Source organism: Pseudochaenichthys georgianus, chromosome 22 (genome assembly GCF_902827115.2).
Source record: "Pseudochaenichthys georgianus chromosome 22, fPseGeo1.2, whole genome shotgun sequence".
NCBI lineage: Eukaryota > Metazoa > Chordata > Actinopteri > Perciformes > Channichthyidae > Pseudochaenichthys > Pseudochaenichthys georgianus.
Window position 1 is genome coordinate 15,669,680 of NC_047524.1, and position 12,319 is coordinate 15,681,998.

General features: G+C 42.0%; 1 protein-coding gene across 1 annotated transcript; it reads right to left on the reverse strand.

Annotated features, from left to right (window-relative positions):
- Nucleotides 1-419: 419 nt before the first annotated feature.
- Nucleotides 420-4,403, reverse strand: LOC117467723 (photoreceptor outer segment membrane glycoprotein 2-like). Its single transcript, XM_034111556.2, has 4 exons — nucleotides 4,277-4,403; nucleotides 3,120-3,929; nucleotides 2,366-2,612; nucleotides 420-1,774 (listed from the first exon to the last, which is right to left on the reverse strand). The coding sequence occupies exons 2-4, from the start codon at nucleotides 3,698-3,700 to the stop codon at nucleotides 1,547-1,549; spliced, it is 1,056 nt and encodes a 351-aa protein (XP_033967447.1). The 5' UTR covers nucleotides 3,701-3,929; nucleotides 4,277-4,403; the 3' UTR covers nucleotides 420-1,546.
- Between the last annotated feature and the right edge of the window lie 7,916 nt (nucleotides 4,404-12,319).

A 12,319-nucleotide genomic window follows, 5' to 3' on the forward strand; every position in this document is an offset into this window, starting at 1 on the left:
TGGTTCTTATTATAATGATCTGATATCCAGTGTACATTTGTTAAGATGAAACGTATAGAGGGGACCATTGCTTGTTACAAATCTCCACGTGGTGGTAATCCAATTTATACAAATGGAAATTAAGTTAAAATATTTTCTTTTTAAGAAAGAAATGTACTTTATATTGAACACAATATAAGATAGTATATCTTTTATTTTCAGTTACTCATCCATCATTCAGCCTTTCAGGAAATGTGTGAATATAAATGTCCTCTGTGTTGTTTGACAGACCTACATGACTTCCAGGCTGTGGAAATAAAGACATTGGCCTATATACTGATTATCTGCTTGTGTGCCCTGAATCAATCCGAGTGTGTTTAAAATCTAAAGTGTTATATGCGATAAGATTGAATGAAATGGAATACAAACCTTGTAACACACCATAGAATAAATTAATTATCTTTTTCCACTATCAATACTGCATCATCCAAGTGAGAGCCCGATGAGGCAAAATCAAGATTGCTTAAACGTAACCCCCAACTTTAATTTAAGTCGTTTAGGCTTCTGATCTGCCATGTGCTCCTTAATTTGGGGGGGAAAAGGCAGAAAAGTTCATTTGACCAACAGATGTCATCCTGCCGTCATCAGCTAATGTGTTTAAGGTTTCTTAAACATTTAGTAAGCCCTGGTAGTGTAGTTTGCAATGTACAGTTTGGAGCACTACCAAAAGAATAATAATGAACATATCTAGCTCAGAAGGTTTACTGCCAAGCTTTTAGTTTCTCATCCCAGCATATGGCTGAGGTGTTTTTATAAGACCATGGTGGCATTGCTGAGGCACGTTAGTCATTGTAAATGGTTTAAAAGGATTATGTGTTATATGGAGTTATCAATTTGATTTGTGTCTGATTTTGTGTTTTTAACTAAAAGCAAAGGTACAATTCTATTCGCTATAGTCCTTATGCACCGATAGGATCCAAAACTGTAACTGTGGACTTAAAATACTTGAACTGCATTTAAATTGAGGCCATAAGCACGTAGGCAAAACTTCTGACCCACATCACACAGTTTTCTTCCCACTCTAAAATATATTGCATGTTCAAATTAGCCTCCAGTGTTGCTAAACCGACAGGTGTATAAAACAGTTTTGGAAACCTGTTGCTAAACTGTGATACACAGACAACAAGATGTAATTTGTAATCAACAGATAACAGTAGGCTACAGATGAACAGAAACAATGTACATTTTTCGTGTGTTATATGGGTTTGTATCAAAAATAAATCTAAGATTTGAGAAAGACTTTGGTTACACAACAAGGCATATTTGCATTTTGGAAAATATCTACCCTGTCATGATTAGAGATGTGTTATACGTATAGTGATTAATTTCCTACAATATATTCCAGTTTTCACACAGTAAACGTTGTATAGATATTTCTTCACGGTAATGTTTGCCTCATGGTTAAAAAACTTTAAATAACATAAAAAAAACCTTTAGATAACGGTTTAAAGGCCTTCATGGATGCCCTTCAGCCAGGTATTTGCTTTGGCGGCACATTGTCCGGCCCTTAGTGTGCTATAGAGGAGGAGGGAACGTCAATGTTCGGGTCTCCGTTGTTGGCTGTGTCTATCTGGTTGCACTTGCCAATGTTCTTTATTATGTTCAGGTTGATGCGTGCGGTTTCCATTAAACCATTTTCCAGAAGCCAGCCGTCAGACTCAGAGTTCAGGTCGCCCTGCCTCAGCCCATTCTCCAGGGAGGTCTGGAGGTAACGAACCCCTGTCAACACTGACAGCTGAAACAAAACACACAGAGGCACATCAGAGACAACATCACACAATGTGGACACAAATCGGGGTTCAAGAGGTCAAAAAACTAGTTGAGTTTGTCTGCATTTCTTCTTTATTTATTTTTATTTGTTTATTCCATACATGGCAGTTATTTTAAAACAAAACATGTATAGTTATACTTGTTTTTTTTTATTTTATTTTTTATAGCGCATGGTGGAAAGGAGCAGGGACAAGAACATCTTATTTTACCTGCCCCTTCTTGAAACAAAAAGAAATAACCATAAAAAAGTAAAATAAAAGCAATATTCTTTCAGTCACAGTTGCTTACAAATACTGAAACATAAAATCAGAACACAATTAAAAGTCAACTTCATACTGTCTAATTACAATTTCTTTATACATTTTCTTAACATAACATTTTTCTTACAGCCCTTTAAATCATTCAAAGAATTCCTCTTCTTTACGCAAACTACAGAGACACACATTTGCTTTAAAGTAGTATGTGCAAACTGATGCTTCAAATTTAATTTCCTCCTATGATGCTATGCTATGATGATTTGTAGTTATGTTTTAACTTATCACGTGTGTCTCCTCACCTCAAACAGCCAGGTGATGAGGACAGTGAGGCCAATGGACTGCACGATGTGGGTGTAGTACTCCAGCAGCGCCTGGCGACACCCTTTCATCCACAGGTTCAGCTCCTCCGTCTGGTGCTCGTAGTTGAAGTGAGCCGAGTTGTTGGAGATCTGCTGCTGGATGCAGGGCCGGGGGGAGTTGATGTTGCAGCAGCTGAAGGGGACCCCGTCCATCAGGTACTTCCCCCGCACATTACTTCTTAATCGGCTAGAAAGCAGGAGAAACAAGGAGATGCTCTTAATGCTTTGAATGCATCTGTGTGTGAACCTCAGGTGTTTTATTGTTTGGGACCACATGGGAGGGTTAGGGTTTCCAAAGAGTCAACTAACTAATAGGATTTATATGCCAGTAATGACAAAACCATAGTACACATGGATATGAATGAAATTGAGTTGTATCTCTACCAATAGCCGTTCCCTATACTTTATCCTGAATCATATCATCATTGTAAACAAAAGTTATTATGATTCAAGTTATTTAGTATCTTTTTACCAATTTCAGAAAGTGGCTAGAATATTCACAATTGGAATTACTAATTTATTATGATTTTCTTCCCAAGTATATTGAGTCGTTAAGTTGAAACAAATTTTACTGGCATGTATTTTTGAGATATTTGGGGAAGGTTGGGTTTATACAGTCTCATTCACAGCGACTTAGATGTGATTATACTCTTGATATGAAATCACTATCCTCAATCTGAGGATTAGTACTTACTCTAACACGTCTTTTTTGGACATATCCAGGTAACGGTTGCTGATCCACTGGGTTTGAAACCAGTCCTTATAGCCGTTGTTCCCACAGCACTTGAACTCAATCTGCAGCAGGTCCACAGTTCTCTTCAGGAAGCATCGTCCTGGTGTGTCTGTGTCCTTGTAGAACCTGATGGCCTCCGTCAGCCCCAGGTTCAGAGACTCCTCCAGCTCCCCATGCATGCTGTAACACATCAGAGCCCCCACCAGCACGCAGAAGGTGAAGAAGAAGGTGCACATTATGTATGGCAGCAAGATGAGCTTCCAGCGCAAGAACTTGGTGGTGTCCACGCAGTCGTAGCAGATCTTCCCTCCCAAGAAGTTTATGGCACAGGCGATGAGGCCAACTGCAATCAGCATGTTGGGAACATACTGGATGTCCCTCTCAGCCATCAGCTCTACCCGCTTATTGATCTCCACCTTGAGAAACAGCCCCATGCTGAACAGGAGGATCCCTGTCACCACGGAGACCCAGTTCAGGATCCATAGTACCTGGGCCAGCTTGTCCCTCTTGTTCTTGCTGAACGTCAATTTCAAAAATGCCATTGTTTAAATCGGTGTAAGTTTTCCTTTAAGTCCAGAGGAGGATTAAGGATGGGACACAGGTCGAGCAGTGGAGAGGAGCGGGTTATCCTCCAGGGTGTGAGGGGGACCAAGGGGAGGGAGATTGGTGGTACAGTTCTCTGAAGGTCCTCTCATAAGCAGCTTAGCTTGGTTGTAATGATCGATATCATGTGGACGCTGCATTATGGTTACACTGTAGATCTCTGCAGGTCTGTGAGAGTACAGAAGTGAGAGTACATCAAATAAATATTCTTATATGACAGCAAAACTAACCCTAACCTAACCCTTTTTGATTTTAAAACAACACAAAACACAATGACATGTGATCAGTTGTATGCAAGAAACATGTATGAAAACAATCTACAATCTATGTGAGACATACTGAGAAAAGTTCAATGAGATATCATTTGGTTTGAAACAGAAACAAACATAATTTCCTTAAAAAAACAGTTGTCCTGGCATTTAATACATTTTATTTATCGAGCGCTTTATCATTTATTTCTCGACAAAACTCCTAGAAAAAGAAATAACTGACACAGAATTCAAGACTGTGCCTACCTTATCCAGGTCAGCATTCACCTTGAATATCCAACATCATTCTCCTCTTGTTTTTGGTTTGTTTCCTGAAGACAGCCTCAGATTTAGTCCAGAGAGGCGACTAGCCGTAGTGACACAGATAGCTTGTAGGCAGCCGCCGGAGCATCAGAGTGAGACTAATAGCCAAGTCCTCACCCTCCTCCTAATCCCCTTTAATCATTAATCAGCCCTGTGGGCCCAAGAGGGATTTGGAGCTACCTTCTGCCACCTACGCAAATCTGTATGTCCCGGCATTGTGAAAGTAATGGAGGATGGCCATTGTGTCTGTGTGGCTGTGCTTGTATTTGTAGAAGTAGAGGTACCAGTCGTAGTGAAAAAAGAGCAGCAATCCAATTTGACAATCTAAAAAGTGATATTTTAGTTCATCTGTGGTATCTAAAGCATTACATAAGTGCACATTTAACAAGAAAAAGTGAAGTTATTAATACAAGTACATTTATGTAAACAGAAATAACTACTGAGGTGGCAGCTTACAGTTATTCATAATTATTAATAAATCATTTTCTTGAATAATCATTGCAGCTCTACTTTAGAGGCATGTGTTTTGATGAAACATTCGGTGTTTTGCTGTTGTACAATTGTGAAAAACAACTTGTTGTGACATCACTGATTGGGGTGTGGCCAAAATGACAAATGCCTGGAAGATGAAAGCTGTAGATCAGGGGTCTCAAACTCAAGGCCCGGGGGCCAAATCCGGCCCGCGACTTCATTTCATGTGGCCCCGCAAGAGCTTGCAAAGATTATAATACGTTTATTATACGGTTACATGCCACATTACTGAGGCAGGTTGCCCATAAACTACATGTCCCACAATGCATCTCGTTTTGTGACATGCCCACTGAAGAGACTTGCAATTATTTGGCCTGGACTTCTGCTTTCAGACGGAGTTAATTACTAAGTTATTATCCTATCCGATAATAATCCAATTCAGAGGCAATAATGTAATATAATACATTATTTTATATATATATATTATATATTATTTATATAGTTACAACCGGCCCTTCGTGTGCAACCTTTATGCGAATGTGCCCCGCGATGAAATTGAGTTTGACACCCCTGCTGTAGATAGATCAGTCCTGTGTTATTTAAGAAGTCCTTTTTCAAATGCTGCTATCATCTCACCCTTGCTGGCCCTAGCTATTGTGTTTCCAACTTTAAATGTAACACACACACGCACGCACCACACACACACACACGCACGCACGCACGCACACACGCACACACACACACACACACACACACACACACACACACACACACACACACACACACACACACACACACGACAGTAAACACTCACAGACGGACTGCCAATCAGCCAAGGAAATGTTAACTGAGAGTGAGATTAGTGGATTAACATGTACCAAATTAGCTTGTGTGACAAGAGCACGAATAGTCAGCTGATCCACAAGGTAGACGGGACACACAACACTCACCATTGTGCAGAGTAAAGAGTGAACCTTAACGGAGCTACCGGGAGGTACACCATGTTTCCAAGTAAGTACTGGGAATCGATCAAATCTTTAAATAATTTCTTTGTGTAAATTGTTTAAAATCACCACTGCCACTTTTGTCTGTTATTGCACAATCCATTGATCTAATTATGGACACCTGAGAGAGGGCTTAAGTGCACAAGTTATTTACCTACTATGAGATACTTTAAAGCACATTACAAAAGCTATGGTTAAAGCAACTCTAGAAAAGAGTATGTCAAATATTTAACCAGTTGTTTCTTCTCTGTAATGGACCATAGGTATCAGGATTAGTTTTGCAGCAATGATCCTATGATCCCAGCATGTGAACTCCCTGGTCTGTGAGTGGAGCCCGGGGTCTGAGGGCATCATGCTGGATACAGAGGGCCGGTGGTCCGAGGCGTTAGCCAGCAACAACATCAGAGCCATCATCCGCTGGCTGCGGGAGCTCACAGCTGAAGGTGCATCAGGAGCATCTGACTACCATAACGTTGTAATGCTGTCCTCTACCTGCAGTAACACTTTCCGAGTTATTGTTGTCTGTATTTCATCTCCTGCTTCACACCCTGCTGCAGGTGAGGGTGAGATGGAGGACATCCTACAGACCTTCAGCTGCTGGGTACAGAGGACATCAGAGTTAGCTAAGAAGGAGTTATTAACACTATGTAAGATGTTTCTCTATCAATTATAATAATAATAATAAATGATATTTATATTGCGCCTTTCAAGGGACCCAAGGTCGCTGTACATGGTGGACAAACAAAACAAACGGAAGCGGAAAAAATAAAGGAAGCCGTTTAATCATATTTAAATGTTCAAAATTCAAAGTACACTGAGTATTTTTCTTTAAAATCTCTTGTGTCTTCCCACAGGTTTCAGTCGTTGCAAGGGCCTGTGGATGTTCCTGGACCGCAGCGCTTTCAGCAGAGTGCACATGCTGCTGCAGAGACTGAGGAATCTGCTCACCCTGGCTCAGTGGGCAAGGAAGCAGCTCGGTTCAGTCCACCTCTGGCATGGTACACACTCCAATACACACACAGCATACAGCAGCATGGTGGTTTGGTTGATATTTTTCACTGTAAATGTAGTCAATAGAATCAAATGTTCTTGTTTAGGTGTGGGCATCCCATGTGTGGTCTGCAGGGATACATCTGGCTCCTCAGACGTCAGACGAGGCTGCTGGAACCGAGAGCACAGGGCCCTAAAGCAACACATCTGGCTAGGACAGCTGGTACAGTGGTGGGGCATTATGGGACTTCTACCCAAGTACGCTGGTAAAGATATGATCACACACATTACATTACATTTAGGTGATAAATTGCTTTCACGCCTCTGAAGGCTTTTCTGCTGTTTTTGTCAGAGGCTCAAGAGGTGAGGCGTATCTCCCAAATGTGGAAGGACATGGCTCACAGTCAACGGAAAGCTTGTCTCGAGACACCTGGGTAACTCATGATTTGACTTAAAGGGGACCTATCATGCAAAATGCACTTTTGTACGTCTTTTACACATTAATATGTGTCCCCGGTGTGTCAGGGAACTCACCAAGCGTCAAAAAACACAACCCTCTCTCTTTTCCTCCATACCCAAATCTCTAAAAACGGGGCAGCAACGGATCTGATACAGACTGATACAGATTTGAAATTGTTCTGACGTCAGAAACAGGGAGCTCCGCCTATATGGGCAACTCTCCACCTATCAGGGGAATGAGAGGTTGCCGTGGCATGGTAACAGCATGGTAACATGACGCTCATAACTCGGCCCCCTCCTTTGCAGGGGGGCGTGGTCAGCTGCAGCTCATTTGCCACAGAATCAGCCCTTGCAAAAACAAGGCTGGAAAAGAGCAAATAGAGCGAAATGAGGCATGGCTAAAATGCATGATCTGTTTGGTATTTTGAAAATAAAACTTCACAGACATGTTTTATATGGTATGGCCAGTGTTGGGAAAGTTCACTTTCTACATGAACTAGTTCAGTTCACAGTTCACACATTTTAAAATGAACTAGTTCAGTTCATAGTTCATAATTCAAAATGTTGAACTAAAGTTCATGGTTTCAAAAATGAACTAATTTATAGTTCATCGTTCTTTTTTCAATACGTTGCTGCGAGCTATCATTTGTCTCCTGTACGATGTTAATGGGCCATTTCAATGTTTACAATATCCTCAGAGGGCCGTACAAGTTATTGACCTCTGCTTAAAAAAACTAAAATCACAGCCCATTCATTTCATTCTGTGCAAAGAAAAAGCAACCTCTTAATCCAGATATCTCACCATGACTCGCGTATGCATGCACGTGCAGGGTGTGGCGTGACCACAAAAACAGAAAGATAATTTATGGACACAAGATGTGTGCAAATGTATTTAGTTTCCTATCCATGTGAACATGATTTAAGTGGGGGGGGGACCTAACCTCCTCTAGGGGGGTCCGGGGGGCATGCTCCCCTGGGAAGATTTGTTGCACTTTGAGAGCAACATTAGGAGATCTATGGACACATCTCTCAACACCCAAACACAACTGTAAGCAGATTTTCTTTTAATTTATGGATATTTGACAAATCACTCCCCTTTCAAACTGTATTCTTCTTTATTAATAACTGTCATATAGTATTTTATACCTGTTTACTTTATTCTCTTATTTTTTTTATAACTATAATGATCATATAAAGATGGGCCTTTACCTCACTGGTTGTAGACAAAGCTTCTTATATTCGTTAGCATAGCTAGCTAACCAGATGCTAATGATAACAACAAAGTTATTGACTGTATGACAGATGAGCAGATCGCCACTGGGCTTTCAACTAAAGACACAGACACGCAGAAACTGCGGCATGTGTATGGACTTATCGGTACTGCAATTTCTGAAGTGCTGGAGTGGCGTTCTGGTGCTCTCCGTCAGAACTGCACCCCTGTCAGTCGAGATATATACCACGTGATGACACGTTAGGCTCGTGTTGTGTTCAAGGACCCTGACCTTGGCCAGGAAAAACAGGCACTCGCTTGTTTCATTTTTTTATTTTTTGCGTGTGTTTATAAATTACCTCGAGGGCCGTACCAAATTGTCTCGCGGGCCGTATACGGCCGGAGGCCGGAGGTTTCCCACCCCTGCCGTAGAGTCTCACTCTGAGCGAGTGCTGCTGCAGAGCTCTGCTCTCGGCTTCGTCCATACTAATTCATTCATTCATTCAATGCTCGCCGGTTCCGCGGTTCCACATTGTTTGTTGTGAGGAGTCTGATATATTTAGTATATTTATATTTTAGTGCGACAGCCAGGGGTGACAGGCGCGTACGTGTCACAGGCAGCTTGCTGTTGCCAGATTGGGTGGTTTTCCGCATTATTTTGAAGCCTGTTTACGGTGTGTTTTAACTGGGTTTTCGGCTGAAAGGCATATGAAATCTGGGCACACTTTTGAACGCCGTTATAATACAGTGCTGAGAATGAACGCACTTTTGAACGCCGTTATACAGCGCTGAGAATGAACGCGTTCTCAATTACGTTCATCTAGCGGAAATACAGTACGTTCAGTTCACGTTCGCCCAAAATATGAACGCGTTCATGAACGATCGTTCATTGAACGCGTTCAGGTACATCACTGGGTATGGCCCTACAATATATTATTCAAATATAGCATGATAGGTCCACTTTAAAGAAGGAGTTATGAGCCATGGTTATTATTTTGTCTCCAGCTGAAGTTTCTCTCCTCCATTTTTTCTGCTTTTCTTTTTTGATTAGACGGAAAGAGGGAGAAATTGGAAGATTTAGGTCATTGATACAGGGTATAGTGACCCAGCTAGAGAGACAACATGGAAGCATTTGGGTTTCTGAAGACTTCACAGACCAGTGCTATCCCCCTCCTAATCTGCAGTCTCTGCTCAAGCTCGTGTTGGTGCCTCATATCGACAAGATGCCAGTCCAAGCGCTTGTATCCTTCCAAATATAGCATCAAGAAAGCCATACATTACAGTACATTTGTTTTTCTTCTATTTTAGTCTGTTCTGCTTTATTTTAGACACATATTGTATACAGACAGTGTATTTGATTCAGGTCATATAGTTCTTAACCTACATGTGTCACAGCTCATGTACTTTGTCCTGGATACAGCCAACTTCCTGCAGTGCAGAGACGACCTTCTCCAATCTTTCTGCCACGCCTTCTCTATTCCTTTCTGCTTTTCCCAACAAATCAGGGCCTTCTGGATGCTTGATCATGGACAAATCAAGGTACATAACCAAAAAGCTACATTACAAAAGGGTTTCATACAAAAGATGCAACATTGCATTATACCTCTCTTTAGAAAGAGGGAAGGCTTTCATGGATGATGAGATGTGCCAGTTTATTTATCAAAAAACATGCGCAACGGAATTTCTCATAGATGTTAAGAAACATCATTTTAAATGACAGTCTCTGCTACTTTATGTCATATACCATCCTGCCCAGGCCTCCATGGAGTTACTGCTGAGCCCCCGGGCTGCTGCTCCATGTCTCACATGGCAGCATCGCTGCATCATCCGCTGTCTGCTGACCAGGAAGCAGCCTCAGCTGGCGTTAAAGTACCTTCACTGGACCAGGCCTGCAATGGAGAGCGTTGATGATGTGAAGCTATGTGCAGATGTGCTACTTCAAAACAGGTGCATTATGGTACACTGATGGCTATATAATTACCTATTATCTTTTGTGTGTTTCTGACAATGTCTCTGCTCCCCAGTTGTGTCTCTGAAGCCTGGGCTCTGCTGAAGAGAGGCCACACAGAGAGCGATGAGGTGGTCCTGTACTTCCTCCAGGCCTGTAATGGATTGGGTCTGTGTGCAGAAGCTTTAAAGTGCATCCCTGCAGGATACAATGTAGGTAAATATAAATGTATACAGCAAATGCACCAAAGATATTTGGCCTTGAAATGACATATCTTCCCTTATATCGTCTAATCAGGGTGAGGGGGACATTGTAAATGGGACTACAGGGTTACCACTGATTAAGAAAGGTATGCAGATAAACACATAGAAGTTTAAATGGATAGATTGAAGTGTAATACATTTAACAACTAGATTTTTTCCTAATAGACATGTCAGCAGAAAGGCCACCCTGCCCGCTGTCTGCCAAACTGTATCAGGCTCAGAGCGTCAACACAGTCCTCCCAGAGGAACTAGTACGACTGCTCAGAAAGGCTGTGACGGAAGTGAGAACGCTACACCCCAAGATAAGGTACTGAGATGGCGTGTTGACATCACAGGTTGAATCACTTTAAAATATGTTTATTTGCATGGAGAACTCATTTCCCCATAATCTTTATTCCAGTGAGGTTGCGTCGCCGGAGCACAATGAAAGAAAATCGAACAGCAGAGAGATGTTTCTGTCGACCCAGGCTCTCCGTCATCTCACGCCCAGCCCGTCCCCACTGGCCATGTTAGAAGAAACAGCACATACAGATGAAGCAGAAGAGAAGCAGCCTGTCTCTAATGTATGCATTGTCAGTGGCCCTGAGATAAATGACCACAACAGTAGATCATTGATTTTGAGAAATAATGATCCTTTCCCTTTACATCTCGTCTTGTCCCAGCAGAAGCCTGAACCACCAGAGAGCATTTCTTCTTCTGAGGATCTGAGCTCTGAGAACATCTCCTCCTTCACCTCAGCATCCTCACTGCCTCTGTTGAGACGGGACGGTCCTTATGAGTATAGAAGTACAGTGACTCTGCAGAGGATCTCCTCTCTCCTCACTCATGGAGAGAACCCAAGCAGTGAAGAGGAGGAGGAAGAAGAGGAAGAAGAAGAAGAAGAAGAAGAAGAAGAAGAAGAAGAAGAAGAAGAAGAAGAAGAAGAAGAAGAAGAAGAAAGCAGAACATCTTTGCCACATTGCCCTGAGATGACAGCAGATGGCGCCACAGACCCCATTTCTCTGCTCTACCACAACTTGAAAAAAGACGTTGTGGTTCTATCTTCTGAGGGTAAGCTTTAGAAAACATTTAACTTGCTCTATATTCAGTTCGAGAGACATTCATAAGAGATACAAATAAACTCTTCCTCAGGGCAAGAGGATATGACACATGTTTTATCCAGCGAGACCTCAGGACCTTCAATGGATGAGAACGTTCCTGTAAAAGAAAGGTCAGAGGTCATCTTATCCTGCAATATGCTTATGGTGCATTTAACACTGGGGAGTCAATTACAACTGAGTTATATGATTGCTTTGGTCAAGTTGCAGGTTGTATCTTCCTCCTGAGTTCCACAGCAATGAGGTCAGCCAATCAGGACCCTCGCTCTGTGAGTCTGCGGTGGAGGGTCACAGCTTCCTCCCACCTGACTATGGTGTGTACGTTTATCCAGCTGAAGCAACACAAATATATCCAGCTAAATTGTTCTTCACTGAATGTTCACATCACTGCATGAACATTTACCCGCAGAGAAAATGACCAGCAGAGGAGAGGACATAGTTCATGGACCCCCAGATGTCACTGATCTGTGCAGCTCTGCGTTGTCACTCAACCAAGAGGACCAATCAGACTGCATGCCCTCACATATATTCAATTTTAGTGAAG